The sequence below is a fragment of the Macaca fascicularis genome, chromosome X, assembly GCF_037993035.2.
Source record: "Macaca fascicularis isolate 582-1 chromosome X, T2T-MFA8v1.1".
NCBI classification, from domain to species: Eukaryota; Metazoa; Chordata; class Mammalia; order Primates; family Cercopithecidae; genus Macaca; species Macaca fascicularis.
The window spans coordinates 70306282-70328820 of NC_088395.1; the positions used below are offsets into that span (position 1 = coordinate 70306282).

At 37.3% G+C, this 22539-nt stretch overlaps 2 protein-coding genes across 38 annotated transcripts in view; both read right to left on the bottom strand.

The window, feature by feature from the left end:
- ARHGEF9 (Cdc42 guanine nucleotide exchange factor 9) overlaps nt 1-22539 on the bottom strand; it is a 179393-nt gene that overhangs the window by 56514 nt on the left and 100340 nt on the right. For all 36 annotated transcript variants that reach the window (XM_074028836.1, XM_074028845.1, XM_045383994.2 and 33 more), the window contains 2 exons: nt 17135-17326; nt 8153-8332 (listed from right to left, as the gene is read on the bottom strand). In XM_074028836.1, coding sequence (XP_073884937.1) covers nt 8153-8332; nt 17135-17326 — 372 coding nt within the window. The remainder of the gene's footprint in view (nt 1-8152; nt 8333-17134; nt 17327-22539) is intronic.
- Nucleotides 1-22539, bottom strand: part of LOC135969178 (uncharacterized) — a 122362-nt gene that overhangs the window by 56514 nt on the left and 43309 nt on the right. For both annotated transcript variants that reach the window (XM_074028850.1, XM_074028851.1), the window contains 2 exons: nt 17135-17326; nt 8153-8332 (listed from right to left, as the gene is read on the bottom strand). The gene's annotated coding sequence lies outside the window, so the exon portion shown is untranslated. The remainder of the gene's footprint in view (nt 1-8152; nt 8333-17134; nt 17327-22539) is intronic.

Genomic DNA, 22539 nt, shown 5'->3' on the forward strand with positions numbered 1-22539 from the left:
AGCTAAACAGTCACTCTGCACAAAACCTCTAGACAAACATACTTCTGAAAGACCAAACCAAGCCAGACAGTGAAGACTGGAATAAAGAACTAATCCTTCAATGCAAATGCACAGACATATATTCATAGAAAGAGCAAATAGGAAACCATGACATTCCCAAATAGACAAAATAAGGAGCTAGTGACTGACCCTAATGCGATGATGTTGTGTGAGCTCTCAGATCAAGAATGCAGAATAGCAATTTTCAGGAATTCAGAAAATGCCAATATAACACAGAAAAGCAATTCAGAAATGTATTACAGAAGTTTAACAATGAAATTGAAATTTTAAAAAATTAAACAGAAATCCTAAAGCTAAGAAATACAATAGTCAAACTGAAAAATGCATGGGATGGTCTCAACAATAGAACTGATCAAGCAGAAGAAAGAATCGGTGAGCTCTAAGACTATTTGAAAACTCACAATAAGAAGAGAAAAAATAATGAGAAAAATGAAGAACACCAACAAGATCTAGGGGATAGCCTCAAAAGAGCAAGCCAAAGGGTCATTGGCTTTAAAGAGGATGTTGAGAAAGAACAAAAGGTAGAAAGCTTATTCAAAGTAATAATAACAGAGACTTTTCCAAACCTAGAGAAAGATATAAATATCCAGATATAGGGTTAAAGACTACCAAACACGTTCAATCTAAATAAGATTACCCTAAGGCATATAATAATCAAACTCTCAAAGGTAACGGACAAAGAGGGGAATCTTAAAAGCAGCAAGAGAAAAGAAGCAAATAACATATAAAGGAGTTTCAATTCCTCTGGTAACAGATTTTTCAGTGTAAGTCCTACAGGGCGGGAGGGACAGGGGCAACATACTCAAAGTACTGAATGAAAACAAAACAAAACAACCTCCCATAAATACTGTGCCCAGCAGAGTCATCCTTCAAACATGAAGGAGAGATATAGACTTTCCCAGACAGAAGTTGAGGGAATTCATCAGCAGAAGATTTGTCTTACATGAACTGCTAAAGCCAGTTGTTCAATCTTAAAAGAACACTACTATGTAAAAAGAAAACATCTGAAGTTATAAAATAAACTGGTAAATGTATGTAGACAAATTCAGAATAAATTATGCAGACAAACACTGCGTTGTGGTGTGTAAACCGTTCATAGCTTTAGTATGAAGACTGAAAAAAATCTATCAAAAATAATGACAATTTATTAAGGTCAGCCCGGCCAACATGATGAAACTCCATCTGTACTAAAAAATACAAAAACTAGCTGAGTGTGGTGGCATGTGCCTATAATCTCAGCTTACTCAGGAGGCTGAGGTAGGAGAATCACTTGAACTCGGGAGGCAGAGGTTGCAGTGAGCCAAGATCGTGCCACTGCACTCCAGCCTGGGACACAGAGCAAGACTCCATCTCAGAAAAAAAAAAGGCAATTTATTAAGGGATAGGCAATATAAAAAGATGTAAATGGAGACAACAAAAAGTTAAAATGTGGAAGTAATGGACTTAAATTGTAGAGATTTTAGTTTTTAATTTTTCTTTTGATCTAAGTTAAGTTGTCATCAGTTTATAATAAGATGTTCTAAGCCCCATAGTAACTACAAAGCAAAAACCTGTAAAAGATACACTAAAAAAAGCAAAGAATTAATACATACCACCAGAGAAAAATCACTGAACAACAAAGGAAGACGGTAGTAAAATAATGGAAGAGAGGAGTTATAAAACAATCAGAAAATAATAACAAAATGGCAGTAGTGAGTCCTTACCTTTCAAAAATAACACTGAATGTAAATGGGACTAAATTCTCCAATTAAAAGAGAGTGGCTGAATGGATTAAAAAAAAAAAACAGCATCCAACTATATGCTGCCTACAAGAATTTCACTTCTTTAAGTGAATTTCTAGTGAATAAGACACATATAGACTAAAAGTGAAGGGATGAAAAAAGATATTGCATATAAATAGAAACCACAAAAGAGCAGCAGTGGCTACACATATATCATATGAAATAGACTTCAGGTCAAAAACCGTAAGAAGAAACAAAGAATGTCACTATATAATAATAAATGAGTCAATTCAGCTAGAGGATATAACAATTATAAATTCATATGCACCCAGCACTGGAGCACCCAAATATATACAACAAATACTAGTAGATTTAAAGGGAGAGATAGACTACAACACCATAATAATAGGGAACTTCAACACCCACTTTTAGCAACGAACAGATCATCCAGACAAGATATCAACAAAGAAATACTGGATTTCAGTTGCACTATAGACCAAATGTACATAACTGAAAATAACTGAACATGTCATCCAACTGCTGCAGACTACACATTTTTCTCATCAGCATATAGAACATTCTTGAAAATAGGCCATATGTTAGGCCATAAAGCAAGTCTCAACAAATTTTAAAAAGTCAAATTCATATCAAGTGTCTTTTCTCACCACAATGAAATAAAACTAGAAATCAGTAACCAGAGCAACTTAAGAAACTGTACAAATACACTGGAATTAAATATATTGCTCCTGAATGACCAGTGGGTAAATAACAAAATTCTTTTAAAAAATAGAAATTTCTCAAAACAAATGAAAATGAAAACACAAGATACCAAAGCCTATGAAATACAGCAAAAGCAGTACAAAGAGGAAAATTTATGGCAATAAAAGCTTTCATCAAAAAAAAAGAAAGTCTTCAAATAAATAATCTAGCAAGTCACTTCAAAGAATTAGGAAGGCAAGAACAAACTAAACCCAAAGCTAGTAGAAGGAAATAAATAAAAAAGGTCAGAGCAGAAATAAATGAAACTAAGGCTGAAAAATACAAAAGATCAATGAAATGAAAAGTTTTCTTTGAAAAGATAAACAAAATCAACAAACCTTTAGCTAGACTAAGAAAAAAAGAATACCCAAATAAATCAAATTAGAGGGGAAAAGGGAGAATATAACTGATACCACAAAAATACAAAGGATCATTACAGAGAATATGAACAACTACAGGCAAACAAATTGGAAAACCTAGAAGAAATGGATAAATTCCTGGATACATATGATGTACCTAGGTTGAACCATGAATAAATAGAAAATCAGAACAAACCAATAACAAGTAACAATATCAAAACAGTAATAAAAAGTGTCTCATCAAAGAAAAGCCAAGGACCTTATGGTTTCACTGCTGAATTCCACCAAACGTTTAAAAAAGAACTAATACCAATTCTATGCAAATTATTTCAAAAAAGTGAAGAGGAGGAATACTTCAAACTCATTCTATGAGGCCAGCATTACCCTGGTACCCAAACCAGACAAAAACACATCAATAAAAGAAAACTACAGGCCAATAGTGCTGGCAAACACAGATGCAAAAATTCTCAACAAAATACTAGCAAACTGAATTAAACAACACATTAAAAAGATCACTCACAGTGATCAAGAGGGTCACATCCCAGGGACAAACGTTTGGTTCAACATATGCAAATAAATAAATGTGATACATTACAGTAACAGAATCAAGGACAAAACCCATATGATCACTTCAACAGATGCTGAAAAAGCATTTCATAAAATTCAAGATCCCTCCATGATAAAAAGACAACAAACTGGCTACAGAAGGAACATGCATCAAAATAATAAAAGCCATATATCACAAACCTAAAGCTGTCATCACACTGAACAGGAAAAAAATCAAAAGCCTTTTCCCCAAGATCTAGACCAAGACAAGAATGCCCACTTTTACCACTTATGTTCAGCATAGTACTTCATGTCCTAGCCAAAGCAATTCAGGCAAGAGAATGAAATAAAGGGTATCCATATTGAAAAGGAAGAAATCAAATTATCCTTGTTAGCAGATAATATAATCTTATATTTAGAAAAACCTAAAGACTACATACACACACGAAATGCTGGAAATGATCAACAAGTTCAGTAAAGTTGCAGGATACAAAATCAACATACAAAAAGCAGGTGCATTTCTGTTTGCCAATAATTAACAATCTGAAAAAGAAACCAAAAAAGCAATCCCATTTAAAATAGCTACAAAAAATAGGAATAAATTTAACCACAGAAGTGAAAGATCTCTAGAATAAAAACTAAAAAGCAGTGCTGAAAAAAATTGATAACTACACACAAAAAGGGAAAGATATCCCATATTGATGGATGGGAAGAATTAATATTGTTAAAATGTACTGCCTAAAGCAATCTATAGATTAAATGTAATTAATTAATATTAAATTAATATTATTGAATTAATATTGTTAAAATATACTACTGAAAGCAATCTACAGATTAAATGCAATCTCTATCCAATCTCTATCAAAATACCAATGACGTTCACCACAGAAATGGGAAAAAAAAATCCTAAGGTTCATATGGACCCACAAAGACCCAGAATAACCAAAGCAATCCTGAGCAAAAACAACAAAGCTGGAGGCATCACACTACCTAACTTCAAAATATACTATAAAGTTATAGTAACCAAAAAAGCATGGTACTGAAATAAAAACAGACACATAGACCAAATGAACAGAATACAGCATCCCAAAATATACCCATGCATTTACAGCCAATTCATTTTCAATAAAGACACCAAGAACACATATTGGAGAAAGGACAGCCTCTTCGATTTATGGTCTTGGACAGATTGGATGTCCATATGCAAAAGAATAAAACTAGACCCCTATCTCTCACCATATGAAAAAATAAAATCAAAATGGATGAATGACTTAAACGTTAAGACTTGAAACTATAAAACTACTAGAATAAAACATTGGAAAAATGCCTCAGGTCATTGATATGCACAAAGACTCTACTGAGTAATACCTCTAAAGCACAGATAACAAAAGCAGAAATAGCCAAATGGGATTATATCAAGCTAAAAGCTTCTGCACAGCAAAGGAAACAATCAACAGAGTGAAGCAACAACATACAGAATGAGAGAAAATATCTGCAAACTATCCCTCTGACAAAACATTAACAACCAAAATATATAAGTGACTCAAACAACTCAATAGCAAAAAAAACACAAATAATCTGATTTCAAAGTGGGTAAATGCTCTGAACAGACATTTCTTAAAAGAAGACATACAAATGGCCAATAGGTATATGAAAAATGCCCAACATCATTAATCATCAGAGAAATGCAAATCAAAATCACAAGGACATATTATCTCGCCTCAGTTAGAATGGTTATTATCAAAAAGACAAAAAATAACAAATGCTGAAGAGGATGCACAGAACAGAGAACTCTCATACACTGCTGATCAGAATGTAAATTAGACGGCCATTATGGAAAACGGTATGGAAAACTAAACATAGAAGTACCATATGATCCAGCAATCCCACTGCTGGGTATATAATATATATATCCAAAAGAAGAAAAATCAATATGTCAGAACAGATATTTGCACTCCCTTGTTTATCACAGCACTATTCAAAATAGCCAAGTTATGGAATCAACCTAAATGCCCACTGACGGATCAATGGATAAAGAACATGTGCTATACATACACAATGGAATATCATTGAGCTATAAAAAGAAAATCCTGTCATATGCAGCAACATGGATGGAACTGGAAGACATTATGTCAATCGAAATAAGCAAGGCACAGAAAGACAAATATCATGTTTTCACTCATATGTAAGTAGGGGCTATAAAAGTTGATATCATGGAGGTGGAGAGTATAGTAGTAGTTACCAGAAGTTAGGAAGGTTGTGGGGAGAGAAAGATGAAGAGAGGTTGGTTAATGGGTATAAAACTATAGTTATATAGAAGAAATAAGTTCTAGTGGTTGATATCAGAGCAGTTAACAATAATTAGTTATATATTTCAAAATAGTTATAATTATAAAAACAATTATAGTTAACAATAATTAATTGCGTGTTTCAAAATAGCTAGAAGATTTGGAATGTTCCCAACACAAATAAATGTTAAATGTTTGAGATGCTGGCTATCCCAATTACCCCGATATAATCATTATACATTGTATTTATGTATCAAAATGCCACATGTAGTCCCAGCACTTTGGGAGGCCAAGGCGGACGGATCACGAGGTCAGGAGTTTAAGACCAGCCTAGCTAACATGGTGAAACCCCATCTCTACTAAAAAAAAATGCAAAAATTAGCCGGCATGGTGGCACACGCCTATAATCCCAGCTACTTGGGAAGCTGAGGCAGGAGAATTGCTGGAACCCGGGAGGTGGAAGTTGCAGTGAGCCAAGATAGCGCCACTGCACTCCAGCCTGGGTCACAGAGTGAGACTCCATCTCAAAAAAAAAAAAAAAAAAAAAAAAAAAAAAAAAAAAAAACACTACATGTACCCCATAAATATGTGAAAGTATTATGTATTAATTTTTAAGAAAAAAGAACTCTCAAAACAATAAGAAAACAAACAATACACTTAAAATGGGAAAAATACATGAACAGACACTTCACCAGTTTTTATACAGATGGCAAATAAACACATGAAAAAAATGCTCAACATCACTATCCATTGGAAATGCAAATTAAAATTACAATGAGATACCACTACACACCTACATGTTAGAATGGCTAAAAAAAAAAAAAAAAAAAATTAGTGACTGGCTGGGCACGATGGCTCATGCTTATAATCACAGTCAGCATTTTGGGAGGCCAAGGCAGGAAGATCACTCGAGGTAAGGAATTTGAGACCAGCCTGGCCAACATGGTGACACCCCGTCTCCACTAAAAAGACAAAAATTAGCTGGGTATAACGGCACATGCCTGTAATCCCAGCTACTTGGGACAGTGAGGCAGGAGAATTGCTTGAACCTGGGAGGCAGAAGTTGCCACAAGCCAAGATTGCACCACCGCACTCCAGCCTGGGTGCCTGGGTAACAAAGCGAGACTCTGTCTCCAAAAAAAAAAAAAAAAAAAAAAAAAACTGATAATATCAAGTGTTGACCATGTGGAGTAACTAGAACTCTTATGTATTATGTATTAGTAGTGAAAATGAAAAATGGTATAGAGACTTTGGAAAATAGTTTGGCATTATCTAATAAGTTAAAAAATCTACCATGCCACCTAGCAACCCTAACCCTGGAAGCCCTTATCCAAGAAAAACGAAAACATATATTCTCAAAAAACTATTGTACCTAGAATGTTCATAGCAGTTTTATGCATTAGAGTTCAAAACTGGAAACAACCCAGATATCCATTAATTGGTGAATAGGTGGTGTATCCTTGCAATGGAGTGCTACTAAGCAATAAAAAAGGATAAACTAATGATATATGCAACAACATGGATGGATATCAAAGGCATTATGTTAAATGAAAGAAGCTAAACACAAAAGATTATATACTGTATGATTTCACATATATGACATTCTAGAAAAAGCAAAATTTCAGATAAAAAGGAGATCAATATTTTCCAGTAGCCAGGAGTAGGGGCACAGATTGTTTGCAATGTCAAGATAAGAGGACTTTATGGAGTTATAGAAATGTCCTATATTTTGATTATTATGGTGGTTATACAACTATATACATTTGTTAAAACTCCTTAAAGTATACACTTAAAATCACTTAAAATGAATGAATCTTATTGTATGTAAATTATATCTAAGTAAAGCTGATAAAAATGAAACTCTAGAACTAATAAAAGGGTAAACAATTAATTCTTTAAAAGGAAAAATAATACATTAAAAGAGATAACACACTGTGAATATTTTGAGTTCCTCAAAAAATACTGAGTCTCACGGAAACTTAACAGAAACAGAAAAGGGAAGATGAAGAAAAATTCTACTGGTAACTGCCGAGAAGGAAAGGGAGAGGGGAGGGGAATGGTAAAGAAGGAGAATCCTAGGTTGCTTCTAATGGTACTCCACCACATACGACACTGCCACGCAATCAACAACAGCCTTGTATGTGCTCCCTTGTGGACTTCTGTGAGAGTTTCTCTGGAATATACATTCGGGAATGGAACCAGCAGGTCATACACATGCTTAACATTTATAGGGCAAATCACAGCACTTTTCTAAGTCCTTGTTTCCTGGCTGGAGACCAGGGGTCAAAATAAGGGCCCGAGAGGAACCCATTCCCCACTGCAGGGACAAAGCAGCTGAACAGAACCAGACAGTTCAAACGCTCCTTCCATTGTTTCCTAACACCTCTCAAAACCCTCCCCAAATAGATAAGATACTTACGTGCTCTAGGAAGCAGGGTCCTATCTCGCTGAGGTGGGGGTCATCATTGTTATACTGTTTCTCCAGGTCTCTCACAAAGCCCATCTGAAATCTGTAGATATCTTCAATGTTCCCAAAGATTACCTTCAGTTGCTCGTCACTGAACATGTCCCTTCTCTTCCGGCACTGCTTCAGATAGCCCTGCAGACACAGAAAAACCCTAGGTTGAGGAAGTCCCTGACTTACAGAAGGCTTTACACTTCCTAAGCACTTAAGAGCCTCATTTTGGTCCCAAGAAGTAGGCATGGAATAATTATTTTCATTTTTCATATGAGGAAACTGAGGTTTACAGAAGGAAGTCACTCCCCCAGTGAGTAATTAGGAAAGCTGGATTGCCAGCAAAGGTCTTAAGAGTGCAAAGACTCCAAAGTACAGGGCTTTTCCCTTCATTCTCTATGAAGAAGACCCCAAAAGTCAAATATCCCTTTCCAAGAAGCTGGCTGACCACATTTTCACAGGTCTTATTAGCTACTGGTTTAGCTGGATCCATTCACATCTCTAAAGTTCTATTCCTTATAAGACCAACCCAAAGGTCTTAATAACATTGACAAAAATTTGGGAACAGAGGCCAGAATAGGAAAACTTCCCATAAGAGAACATAAATTGACAAGACAAAACCATTTCTTTAAAAAGAAAAAATTCCCTTATGAACTTTAATGTCAGGAAATAACCAGGAATAATAGTTGTTTACCATTTTAGACTTTCCCTGTTGTGTACATCGAAGTACACATACGATCTTTTCTTAGACATTCATGTCTTCACATACTTTAAGAAAATGCATTCATACTATTCACATCATGCAAATATCTGCCAAACCATTTCTCAAAGCAAATGTCTCAACTATCTAAGGTAGCTGGCCAGGAGTGATCATTTAGATGAGCTCAGCCAACAAGCCTATGCGTGCCTGGACATGGTGTTTCTAACACAGCAGGTGTTTAGGACACATTTGTAAATAAATGTGTCCTAAACACATTAATGTGTCCTAACACATATGTCCTAAACACATAAAACACATTAATAAAGATAACCACTGATGAAAGAGAAAAAAAGGATGAAAGAGATTCTTGGTCTAGTAAGAAAGCATTGGGGTAACATAAAGACTCAGGGCATAATGTAAGTCAGGACAAAAACAGCCCTGATCTAAATTGCATCTTCCATTTGGAACCTACTATTATGGGTTTTCACTTGATAGTTACTGCCCTCATTAGAAATCAGTAGCACATAAAAATGTTCTTGGTGAGGATAAATTATGGTCATTTGCTTTCATCAAACAGCTAAGTGAAATTATCTTAATACCTTTCTTAAGGGTTGAGACTCCAAGGAAGAGTTTTACAGGGACTGATTTACCACATATAGCCCTGTCCCTATCCTCACTTTGTCTCCCTTAACACAGCTACCAATGAGGTAATCTGGGCACACTCCAGGAAGATCCTCATCCCTGGCTTCAATGCCTTTTACTGACCCCTACAACAAACCTCACTTCCCATATCTGTTCTCAGTCTCCAATTTAGCCATTAATTAGTAAGTGTCTTTAAACAGTAGGCAAATTAATAGTCTATGCCTATGTTGACATCTGTTTAACTAATGATTTGTACCCTCATTGACTGACAAGTTGAAAATTTCCTGCATTCTTTCATATGCAATTTTTGATTAGGAAGAAAATTCCCAGAACACCCTTTTGGCTCCACTACCTTTACAGAGGTTGCTCCCCAAATTCTGCCTCCCTAGAAAGCTTTACATTGACTACCAGAAGGAATGGCAATAAACCCCTGTAGGCCCTTCCCTGCCTAATATGTAATTACCAGAGCCTAGTATGTCTGAGTTGGTCTGAGCCTGTGTGCCTGTCTATCTGTCTCTTTCACCCAGCATCTCTGGACATTTCTTAGCTACAATGGAACAGGGAGAGCAGTGAGCATATCATCTCAACATTAAATGGGAGTGGAGGCTTCCTTACCCCTTCTCCCACTTTTTTCCCCTAAGGCAGGCCGAGGAGCACAGCTGGGGGAAAACAGTAACAGTGGCACATTCAATATATTACTTCTAGGTAAGTAATAGGTACTGATGAGTGACCACAATGGGAGACAGAAGAGGCCAGCCTAGATAGCTCATTTATCTCCTGAGAAGCCAGTTCAGAAAATATTTAATATTTCTATCCGCTGCTCCTATTTGAAAAGTCTCAGGCGAAAAACAAAACACCATAAAATCGCCAAAATTCAACAAGGATACTAGAAGTCAACATCAGCATAAAATATAACAGAAATAAAAATAAGAGAGTGGTCTTAGGAAAAGAGAATTAATGAAGATTTCAATCCAACTTCCTAAGTCCCTAAATATATTATTTATTGCCACTCTCAAGGAAATAATTTTCTTTCTATTATATTTTGTATGTTATGGTAGGGGATATATCAGGAAGAATGTCCACAGGATGGTAGGAACCTAGAATGTTTTATCAACTCTTATTTTTAAAGCCAATGATAGACTATAAATATATTCTGGTACATTTAGCTTGATGAAATATTACATAGCAGTTAAAATGATAATTAGGAAGACCATGTAGAAACATGGAAAATTGTTTATGACACAATGTTAACAAGTAGAACATAAAATGGTATATCAGTGTGATTACAACTCTGTAAATATATATACATATGGACAGATTTGAAGAGATTATGCAAAAGTGCAAATAATTCTGCTATAGTTGATGGATTCTGGCTGATTTTTGTTCCTATTTTTAAACTTTCTCTAATGCTGTTTTTTAATTGTCTTCATGATCAAAAATGGGATCTCTTTGCCAGAGAGTGTAAAGAAAAGAAAATGCAGCTATAAGAAGGTTGCCTGGAATGAAATATTATCAAGGAAAGAAGAGGGAAGACCCAATGTCTTCTTAAGATCTCCTGCAGCCCTAGTGTCTAAGATTACTCACTTGCTAAAGATTACAAATAATAGATGTAAACTGCTCTTATCAAAAAATAAGCGATGAGACATAAGAATATGGGAGTAGCTGGATAACCCCAAAATGTCACCCTCGACCTCTATATCACACAAGCTTTTGGAAAAAAGAAAGGCCAGGAGAAATGATTAGCTCCCTGGAGTCTTGCCTTTTTTATCCCCTTCTTCTGGCTGGCCTGAAGGCTATCAAATTTTCCACATCAGTGGTGAACAGAGGGTAGACTTAGGGGGTCAATTAATACTTGTCTCTTCTCATTCACTCATTTTTAAAGGTATGTAAGTTTAAGATGAGTTGGCAGTGAAATGTGATTGCCAAAAAGCCTAATACCATTTTCAGTTGGAAAAAAGAAGAAATATATTGCGAGCCAAAAATGAGAGAGGTAATTGGAAGGTAGTCATACCACTGCAGGAGAGCAGAATTAAATTCTGAGTCCACCCTCTTTTCAGAGGAACACCAAGAAAATAGCACACAGCCAGAGGGGAGTGAGCAGGGTAGGGAGGTGCCTGAAAAGCAACATAATGAAGAATAATGGAAGAAATAAAATTTGTTTATCCTAGATAAGTCTCAGGGCCCACTGAAGGCCTGTCACAGGGCAGGGGGAACAAAAGGGGTCTGTGGCTCTTACTGCCAGGTATGCTTTGAACACCCTTTGACCCCATCTGAATGGTAACAGGGAACAGCGTACTATGGCTCAAGGGAGGCAGTTTTCTAGAGCCTAAACTCTGTCTCCTAGGAGTAAAGTGGGCATGGGTGGGCAGGCAGGCCACAGAGTAGCTAAGATAAATGTGGGTATTATCAAATCAGTCACAATTGGCATAAATTAGCCCTGGCATTGTTATGGTAACAGCGAGGAAAGCTGCCCATCTATTTCACTTTGTTCTTAAACTCACCAGGGCTGATGTACGAGTTGAGACCTAGTGCATTGATCTAGAAGTAATGCCTTGATATGGGATATAAACAATACCCAAGATCTCCAGAAAAGATCCTAGAAACTACCAGGAAATAGGATGAACCAATGAGCCCCCGGATCACCTGGGGTTTAGGAAATTCTTTAGGGAAGGTCCTCACAAAAAGTTTAGACCTCAGTGTCTCTGTCTCTAAAATGAAGACATCGAAAAAGATTTCCATGGATCCTTTCAGTTCTGACAGTCTAGGAGTTTCATATGTCTTTTTTTTGCCTGGAAACTGAGGCCTGATGGGAGACCTGACAACCATCTTGAAGATTTTTTTAAGAAAATTAGGAGACAATGACAATAGTTGTTATTCACAGCTATATCGTCAAAGTTTAACAGAATACCTGGCATATAGTTGCTGCTCAGTTATTTGTCAACTAAATGCTAATTAGTTCTTCCCATACTGGTGATGATCAAAGGTAAGTTAGAAGCAGAATGTTCAAATTGGTGGTTTTCTTTTATTTCCTTCTTCCCCTCTTTGAGATAGGAAACCCTTTCTTCAAATGAAATAAAAAAGATATTAAAAAACAAGAGAATGAAGAAGATACTTGCAACATGGAAAGCTGACAAGGAGTTCATATCTAGAATATACAAGGAACTCTTATAAATCAGCAAGAAAAAACATAAGAAACTCCATGAAAATGGGCAAAGAATAGGAACAGGGCAAAGAATATCCAGATGGAATGGACAGGTAGGGCCTATGGCAGGCAGAAGCCCCTCCCTGGGCTTGGTGTTTTAGGCTGACTAGCTGACTCATACTTTTATCCTAGCATGCTGTACAAATATTACTATTTTATACATGTGTTATCATTTTCTATGTGCCAAGATGTAAAGACTATTGGGATGTATTGAGATAGGCAATCTGCAGAAGGGAAAACCCAAATGGCTAATACATTTGAAAACCCTAGGCTTAAGATACCAAATGGAAATGACTTGAAGCTACAGCATGCCTAAAGAAGAATTTCTTGATAGTGAAATGGTATGATCACTAATACAGATGAGTGAAGAAAGGTAGGCCAGCTTCTCTGGAGGCATTTGAAGACAGAATGTATTTCATAGGTATCAGATGGCTGAGATTATCTTCCTCAAGAGAAAACAGACAAGACAGCTTTATAAAGCATCTTTAGCTCTGCTTACTCTTGCCTCAGTTTCCTTGATTGTACTTTGAGTTCTAAGGTTACAAAAGGCAATATCACCAACTGTTGGTCAAGGTGATCAAGAACTAAACTGAAGGTATTTTATACCACTGTCTGGGTTTAGAAAGAAGAATGTAATCTGCAGAGAACTCATTTGAAAAGATTATGTCTCTTACTGACCTCATTGAATGACTTCAATTAAAAATCACTTTATTTCCCACTTCTTCATTTGTAATATAAAGGTATTGTAACTTAAATGTTTGTAAAGCACTTTCTGCTCCCAGGAGGGAAAAAGAATGTCCTCTAATAAATAGTGTGACTTTTTTTTATATTGAATATAATTTTCCCCCTTTCCCCTTCAACAAGTACAAGAGTAGGAAGTGTTTAGAGCTCTCCCATAACCTACAGAAAGAGAGGTTTATGAACACATTCGTGCTTGAGTAAGACATGCTTCCAAGGGTACCAAGAAGAAAGAGGCAGAAAATGCAGAAGTAGCCTGGCTCACTATCACAGTTTTTCTCTAGTGAGGGCATATCTACATCTTACAGAACTAGAGAAAAAGTAAGAGCCAGACAGAACCTAAAGAGCTCCTCCAACCTATGCAATTTAGAGATGGAGGACAAGGCCTAGGGTGGAAAAGACTCATCTGAGATTCCCCAGTCAGTTAGTGACCAAGGTAGGTCCCGAACCCAGCACTCCCATTTCTGAGTCTGGTATTCTTTCTGATAAATCATTCGCTCCTCACAGCTTTTGGTTTAAAGATTACACGATCCTGGGCTAAACTACTGTCTTCTGATCCAGCTAGACACAGCTTTCTCCACCTCCCTTTTGATGCCTGTGATTATAGGGTGAGACAAAGAAATGGCTCCCATTTAAATACTTCAGCACCAATAATCGTTGAAAAAAAAGGAACCAACAAATTGTCAACAAAAGGTTTGATTGGGTTGGCTGGATTGGAAAACTCCTTAAAGCAGGATCATATCACCCCCCACTTTCTGGAAAGACAAATAGCTTCCATTGCTGTCCTGAGCCTGTGTCCCATAGGAGGAGGCCAAGATGTGTGGGAGTTGGGAGAGCCTTCTAAGGACTTCCACTGGGCTAGTACCTAAGAGCTCTGGGAAAATAAATTTGCTTCTTAGAGACTCAATCTATTGATCTAGAAAATAGGAATAACAATAACAACTTTTGTCCTCTTTGAAGATCAAATGACATATGATGTGAATGTACTTTGCCAATCAAAGCAGTACATACATATGAGCAATTATATTTAATTTTGACTTTAAGCAATATTTATCAAGCATCTAGTATGTACCAGGCACTGTGCTGGGGGAATATATCAGTAAATCAATAGATGAAAACCCCTGCCTTTCATGGAAAGTACATTCCAGTAGAGGAGACAGACAATAAACAAAATATATAAGTTAAATATATAATGTCAGACAGATAAATGTAACAGATAGAAATAAAGCAGGAAAGGGGCAGAGGTAGTGCAAGGTTACAGGTTTAAATAGAATGCTTACAGAAGTCTCAAGAAGATATTTGAGCAAAGACTTGAAGGAGTTGAGGATGGGAGCCATGTAAATGTGGGCTGGGGAGGGAAATGCTTTAAGCAGAGGGAAAAACCAGTGCAAAGGCTCTAAGGGAGAAGCATTTTAGTAATGCTGAAGGAAAAGCAAGAGGCCAGTATAGCTGTAGTAGTAAAGAAAGCATAGCATAAAGGAGCAGGAGGTGAAAGTCATAGAGGCAAGGATGGGTTGACCACACAGGCCCTTGTAAACAATAATAACTTTGGCTTTTACTCAGGTAGAAATGGTGAGTCACTGGAAGGTTCTGAGCAGAGGAGTGATATGACCTGACTTAGATCTTGACAGCATCCCTCAGCTACCAAGTGAAGAATAGACTGTACTTAATTTTATGAAAAACACTATGACATTGTAATATAGGTATCATTTTGGAGCAATGCTCCTCAAACTTTAATATGTATTATACATCAAATAGTAACTTTGTTAAAATGCATACTCTGATTCAGTAAGTCTGGGTTGGAGCCAAAGATTTTGCATTTATAACAAGTTCCCAGGTGATGCAGATGCTGCTCTAAAGTATAACACTTTGAGACAAGAAGTTATGTCCAGGCCTGGCACAGAATAGAATTCCACTAAAAGTTTGCTGAATGAATGAAATGTCAGTGGTTTGATGCTGAATGCCATGTAGCACATTCCAAGGGGGAATTTTTTTTAGCACCAGCCATTGATGTGAAGGGAGAAGGAAGGAAAGAAGGACATCTGGATGGATGGGTGAATAAATTTAAAAAGGGGGCAAAAAAGAAAATTACCTTTTTCCAAATACAACATATGTTATTGCAATATTCTATTTACTTAATTTCCTCAACAAACGTAAGAAATTGTTATAATGAAGCCCATTGGAAAAATAAGAAAATTGAATGTCAGAGGAGTTAAGGGCTATCTTCAAGCCCACAGGGTTAATTAATGACCAAGTTAGAATGTGAAAAACCAGCATTTCCTGTCCCCAGACCTCTTGTTCTTTCTACTCTATCTTGCTGCCTCATGGCAGGGCAGGGAGTGGGGCGGTGGGAAAAGATAACTTTTAATCTTCCTGAAAGGGGTGAGAAAATGAGTTGAGATAAAGAAAGTTCAGGTACAAAATCCTTGGCCTTGGTGCTTCCAGAGCTATACTGTCCAATGTGGCTGTCATTACAGACACATGGTTACCTAAATTAAAGCTAATTAAATGTAAATACAATTTAAAATTCCATTTCTCAGTCATACCAGCCACATTTTAACTCTTCAAAAGCCACAAATTGTTGGCTCATAGCTACTATATTGGAGAATGCAGACGTGGAACATTTTCATCATTGCAGGAAGTTCCATTGGGCAGTACAGATGTAGAGAAATAAGAACTTTGAAAAATGTTGGAGCTGTACTACTGACTCCACAGTGGACCCTAGGCTAGGGGACAGAAAATAGAACCTAACCCCTCCTCTGGAAGGAAGGAGACCAAAAGATTCAATGCAGAGTTTTCCCTGAGTCAAGAAAAAAGATACAAGAGAGAGTGTGTGTGTGTGTGTGTTTAATCCTTTTAAAACGCTGCCTTCATTTCCCATTGGTTTTCCCTTCCTGTTCAGTAAACTGCCCTTTGAAAATGCCAATTTGCATCTACTAAGCTTAAGAGAGTACGAGAGTAAAGGCTCTCATCTTCATTTAGGACAGAGAGATGGAAGGAATGCGGTTAGGGAATGTAGAGAGACAGCTCCTGGGGAAAAAAGTGACATACTGAAGGAGCCCAGGTTTGTCCATCCAGCCTTCATCTTCTGTAGATTCCTGTCTCCAGGCTCTTTTCTGCTTAAACTCACAACCAGTGTTCTCCAGGTGAGACAGTTAAGACCAGCAGCATCAGCATCACCAGGGATGCTCATTAAACCTAAACATGCTCATGCCTTACCTGAGACTGATAATTCATGATGTGGGGGACAAGAGTGAGAGGGCTGCTTAACAAGCTCCCCCAGAAACTCTGGTACATGTTAAAGTCTGTGAATCACTGGCTTGGCGGGAGATGCATTTTCCTTTAATGAGTGAGGTTAAGCCCTTACATGAGATGGCTGTAACTGGATCAGATACCAAGAAGATAAAGGTAGAGACGCAGGGGAGAGAAGGAGGAAGACACAAAGAAAGGGTAAAGGGAGAGAGACAATGAATATAAATGAATTAATATTAGAGAGAAAATGTGAAAAACAGAGATTGAGAAACGCTAAGGAAGCAGTTTCACCTCACTGAACAGAATCTGGGAGGCTACGTGCCCTTTCCAACATTTTGGGACTGTCATAGGCGGGGCCCAGGAGGGTTGTTGGTTCTTCATGAAGTGCCTCCACATGAACCACCATGGTTACCTCACAAATATCCTTGAGGTGCTTGATGTAGTGACGTTCAGTGCTCATTATCTCATTGATGACGTTGGCCCGCATCTGGTCCCGGTTCTGTAGTGGCCGCCCCAGACAGAGGCAGTCTGAATTGGGGTCCAGGTGTCCATTCTGCACATCACTGGGCCCCTCCTCCACCTCATCCTCCTGGTTCACCCAGAGCTGTGGATGCAGGCAAAAGAAAAATAATGAGTTAGCTTCCTTCTTTGAGAGGTTTCCAGACAAGTAAAAAAAGGATAAACTGAACTTCTCAGGTATTCAGAGAACCTTCAACCAGAGACCTCTGCAAGTAGAATTCCAAACCTGGCTCTAGGGTGACTTTTTGCCCTGGGCATGGGTTTAATCTTCTCTAGGTCTCTGGTGACCTATCTTTAAATAGAGTGGAGGGACTACATTCATTCATGCTGGAGCACATCTAGGTAGCACAACTGGATTTTTTAAAAGGTTAAGCTATACATCTTGAGTGCCACAGCTGGATTGCTGACAAAACACAGCATTTATGCACCTGCAAGTATAGAGACCAAAGTTAAATACTAGAATGGGTGTCTTGAAAACAAAGTTCAGTGCTGATTTCTGCGATAGGACATAAAAATAATCATCAAAATTTGACTGTAAAATGCCTTGAACATGCAAAGATCTCTACCTCTTCAAGATTGGGATGGGGATGGGAGAATATTTACCCATCACATACTAGCAATAGCTATTAATTGGCACCAACTATACACCATTCACTGTGTTAAGAGCCTGCAATATACTGTATTCAGCCCTGCTAGATAGGTACCACTATTACTACCATTTCACAGAAGAGGAGACTGAGGCTCAGAGAAGTTAAGTAATCTATCCCAAGTCACACAGGAATCAGAGGAGCTGGGATAGGAGCCAGTCTGTCTGTCTCTAGAGCCTATGCTCTTTTTTTTTTCTTTTTTATTATACTTTAACTTCTAGGGTACATGTGCTCTTAAACACTGTGCTAGAACCTTTGTGCCCCTGGTTCTAAGGAAGACAGGAAAAGAAAAGGAAAGGGCTTGGGCCAAGGTGGACAGACAATTATTAGAATCATCAGAAACTGATGAATTCGGTAACAGTTGAGACTGTTCATTCTAAATCATGAAGGCAGTGGGAAGCTAAAAAAAAAAAAAAAAAAAAAAAAAAACCTTTGGGATGGCCGAGTGAGATGTCTCTGGATCTTCTAGATGACTTTGACGGAAAATCAAGAAGATGGACCTTCCCACCACCCCCCACAGTCCTAGGAATTGCGGAAACCATGGGGGCAGGAAGCAAAAGAAGGGTGGGCCCACTTGGCAGAGTGACAAAATTTGTCAGGGGTAATAAGCAAAGAGCTTGCCAGTTGTCTCAACAGGTTTAATCAATTCTCCATATTTTCCATATTTTCCTTCCTTAAACCCCAGCTTTTTTCACATTCCTGCCTCAAGAAGCTGAGATCACACAATTTAGATGCATCCCTATTTCTGCCATCAGAAAAGCCTTTTAGTGGGTAATCATTCGGGAGGAAGAGGCTTTGGGATAGAACTAGAAGGACGGTAGTTACTTCCCAACTCTGTATATTCTTTCCTCTTTCTTTCTCTCATAGGAGGTGAGGGGGCATGATTACCACTCAGTGAACTTAGAGATGTCACCAGCATATATCTCACTAAATTGTCACAGGCCAAAGTAAATAGAGCTCACTCTGTTTTTATGTATTTTGTATACACAGCCAAATTTGCAAAATGTATCTCTATCCAAAACCTATCACCCTCTGCAAGTGCTCCATTATAAATCTCTTTCCAGCTTCTAAAAGGTCAGCTTTGTGTCTTCAATATGCTAATAGCTGTCCTTTAATGCAATCAACAGGCAATATGAGAGATAATTATTCAAAAGAATGAACCTGGGCAAAAAAAAAGTGATTTAAGGCACTGAAACAAACATCTCATATACATGATGCTGTCTACTTGTAACAATGAAAACCTCACCCTCTTAATAATCCATTAGCTTTTCCCTGCTTCTCACAAAGCAAGCTAAGCCCTGCTATGGAAAGGGTAACATAGGCAGGCCTTTAAAGAATAAGAATCATTTATTTTCTTCTTAGGAGTTTAAGAAAAGTCAGGTCCAAATGTTGGCTTTTGGATAGCTGGAATAAGATGAAAATTTTGAACAATTCTAGTGGGAAGGAAGACAGGATATGAAGGAAGGGGGAGCAGATGCAAAGGCAGAAACAGAACCACATTTAGGTTCAAGCTATACACCATGACACTATCGTTCCAAATAACAATAAGAAAAGACGAAGGCAACTGCAGCCAAGTGAAAACAGATTCCTTATAAAGAATTTGGTAGAGAAGTCCCTTCTGGTTATAACTAAAGGCCTGTGTAGCAGGGTCCTTCATAAGGAGCTTCGGAGAAGACATCTTCATCTATTCTACTGCAACAACCCCAGAAGCCCATTCCTTAGGTTAAGATGCTGCTTTCACTGCAAAGAACTACTAACAGATTCATTCATTCATTAAATCTATGCTAAGTGCCGATAATGTGCCAGATATTAGGGATACAACAGCAAATAAAAAAGAAATCACTGCCCTTTATAGAGCTGACATTTGAGGGAAGATGTTTCTTAGCCTAGAACAAGGTGGCACATAAGGTCTAACTGTTTTTCTCCTGATCCCAGGTTCCCACAAAACATCCCCTGGGCCTAATGATAAGACTTTCTGGTCTAACCTCTAAGTTCTCTGCTCTTGAGAGCTTCCCTGTTCTGTGCAGAGGAAGGTCTTTGTCTGCATGTATGTCAGAGTGCATTGACACAGGTCAGCCCATAAGCTTATCTGCCCTGGTTGAAATATCAGACAAGAGAGCCTTTATCAACCCTGCCCAACAATCTGTGAAGGCTAATGTGTACCTTTTCTTCATTAATGCTGCAATGAGCACATATAGATGCCTGGGTGACAAGTAAGAAGATGGACAATGCCTAGAACCTGCCAGGTTGAAAGGCTGTCCTGGAAGTCCTCTTAGAGTACTTAAAGGCTGGTTTCCCCAGCCTTCATTGAACTCTGAAGCAAGGCTGATTAATGCAGTTCAATTTAACAAATACTTACTTTGGACCTATTCTGTGCCTAACCACTAACTGTGAAGGACATGCAGATGAGCAAGACAACTCACTCCTCCCTCCTCCTTCTAAACCATGGAGTGCTTTCCAAACTGAAGACAATCTCTGGTCTTTATTGCTCCCTTTTCTATTTTCACTGTCATTGCTCTCATAGTTTTATACCTGAACAAGTCCCTGGGTGATCCTCTAGATTTTACCCTCCCCACATACCACTATTAGACCAATTTCCTTGACTATCACATTGATTGGCTAATCCCATCAACCCAAAATCCTTAATAGCTCTCCACTGATTATAAAGCAAGTCCAAATCCCTCACCCTGACATTCAAATATTACCATAATTTGACTCTAATCTGTATTTCCACTCTTACTTCCTACTACTTCCTTCAGGAGTATTGGGCTCCTCCCAGACTGGTCTATTTTCCGTCCACAAATACTCCCATCTATGTCCTTTAATCCCGTGCTCAAACACAGAAATACTATAGTCCAAAGGCTTTCAAAAACTTTAGCAACAGTAATCCATCCTCTCAATTTCGTAATAAAGAAACTGATATCCACAGAGACAGCCAAGGAGTCAGCAATATACCCACATCTTTAATATGCATTTTAATTTTGTGCCTTCCATTTTTTTCATTTTTAAAATTATACGTTATACAAGAACACATTTGCGTTGCAAAAAGTTAAAATAGAAAAAAATAGATTAAAATTATTAAAATCATGGATGAAAGAAATATTACTACCAGTCCTACAGAAATAAGAATTAAAGGGAATATTATGAACAATTGTATGCCAATAAATTACATAACCTGATGACATGGACAAAGTCCTAGAAAGGCACGAGCTACAGAAACTGACTCAAGAAGAAACAGAAAATCTGAGAAGACCTATAACAAGAAAAAGATTTAATGAATAATTTCATGCAATCCTGAAAACTTCCCACATGGGGAAAAAACAAAACAAAACAAAACAAAACAAACAAACAAACAAAAAATCTCAGGACTAGATGGCTTCACTGGTGAATTGTACCAAACATTTAAAAAATAACTAACATCAATCTTTTACAAACCCTTCTAAATAACAGAAATATAGAAATCCTCAATAAAATACTAGCAAACCAAATCCAGCAACATATTAAAAACCAATTGTCCACCTTACCAGATGTGATTCCAGGAATGGAAGGTTGCTTCACATATGAAAATCAGTCCACGTAAGTTACACCATATTAGTGAAGTAAGGTTACAAAATCCCAGATGATCATCTCAACAGGCACAGAAAAAGCATTTGCAAAATCCAACACCCTTTCATGATTAAAAACAAAAATACTAAACAAACTAGAAATAGAAGGGAATTTTTCTCCAAATAATAATGAACATTTATAAAAAATCCATAGTTAATACCATATTTAATGGCGAAAGACTGAAGGCTTTCATCCTACAATCAAGAACAAGACAAGGATATTCCCTTTCATCACTTCTATTCAACCTTATACTGAAGGTTCTAGCCAGAGCAATTGCACAAGAAAAAGAAATAAAAGACATTGCATCAGAAAGAAGTAAAACTATCTCTAGTCACAGATTATATAATGTGATATACAGGAAATCATATGGAATCCCCCAAAAAATAAACCTGTCATAATGAATAAATAAGTTCAGCAATGTTGCAGGATATAAAAATCAATCATGTTTCTATATACTAGTAATGAATGATCTGAGAGTTAAATTAAGAAAACAATAACATTTAAATAGGAACAGAAAGAATACACAGGAATAAATTTAACAAAAGAAGTGCAATCTTATACAATGAAAACTGCAAGGCATTACTGAAAGAAAGTAAAGAAGAACTAAATAGAAAAACCTCTCCTATTCATGGATTGGAAGATTTAATGGTGCTAATATAGCAATACTCCTCCAATTAATTCAGATTCAACACAATACATATCAAAGTCTCACCCGGTGACTGCAGAAAATTGAAAAACTGGTATTAAAACTCATATGGAATTTCAAGGGACCCAGGATAACCAAAACAATTTTGAAAAAGGAGAATAAAGTTGGAGGACTCATACTTTCTGATTTCAAAACTTACTACAAACCTACAATAACCAAGAGAATGGGGGACTGGCACAAGAATAGATATAAAGATCAATGAAATAAAACCAGGAGTCCAGAAATATATCCTACATTCATGCTGAACTGATATTTTTCAAAGGTGCCAAGATTATTCAAGGGGGAAAATATAGTTTTTTCAACAAATGGTGCTGGTACAACTGGATATCCACACGAAAG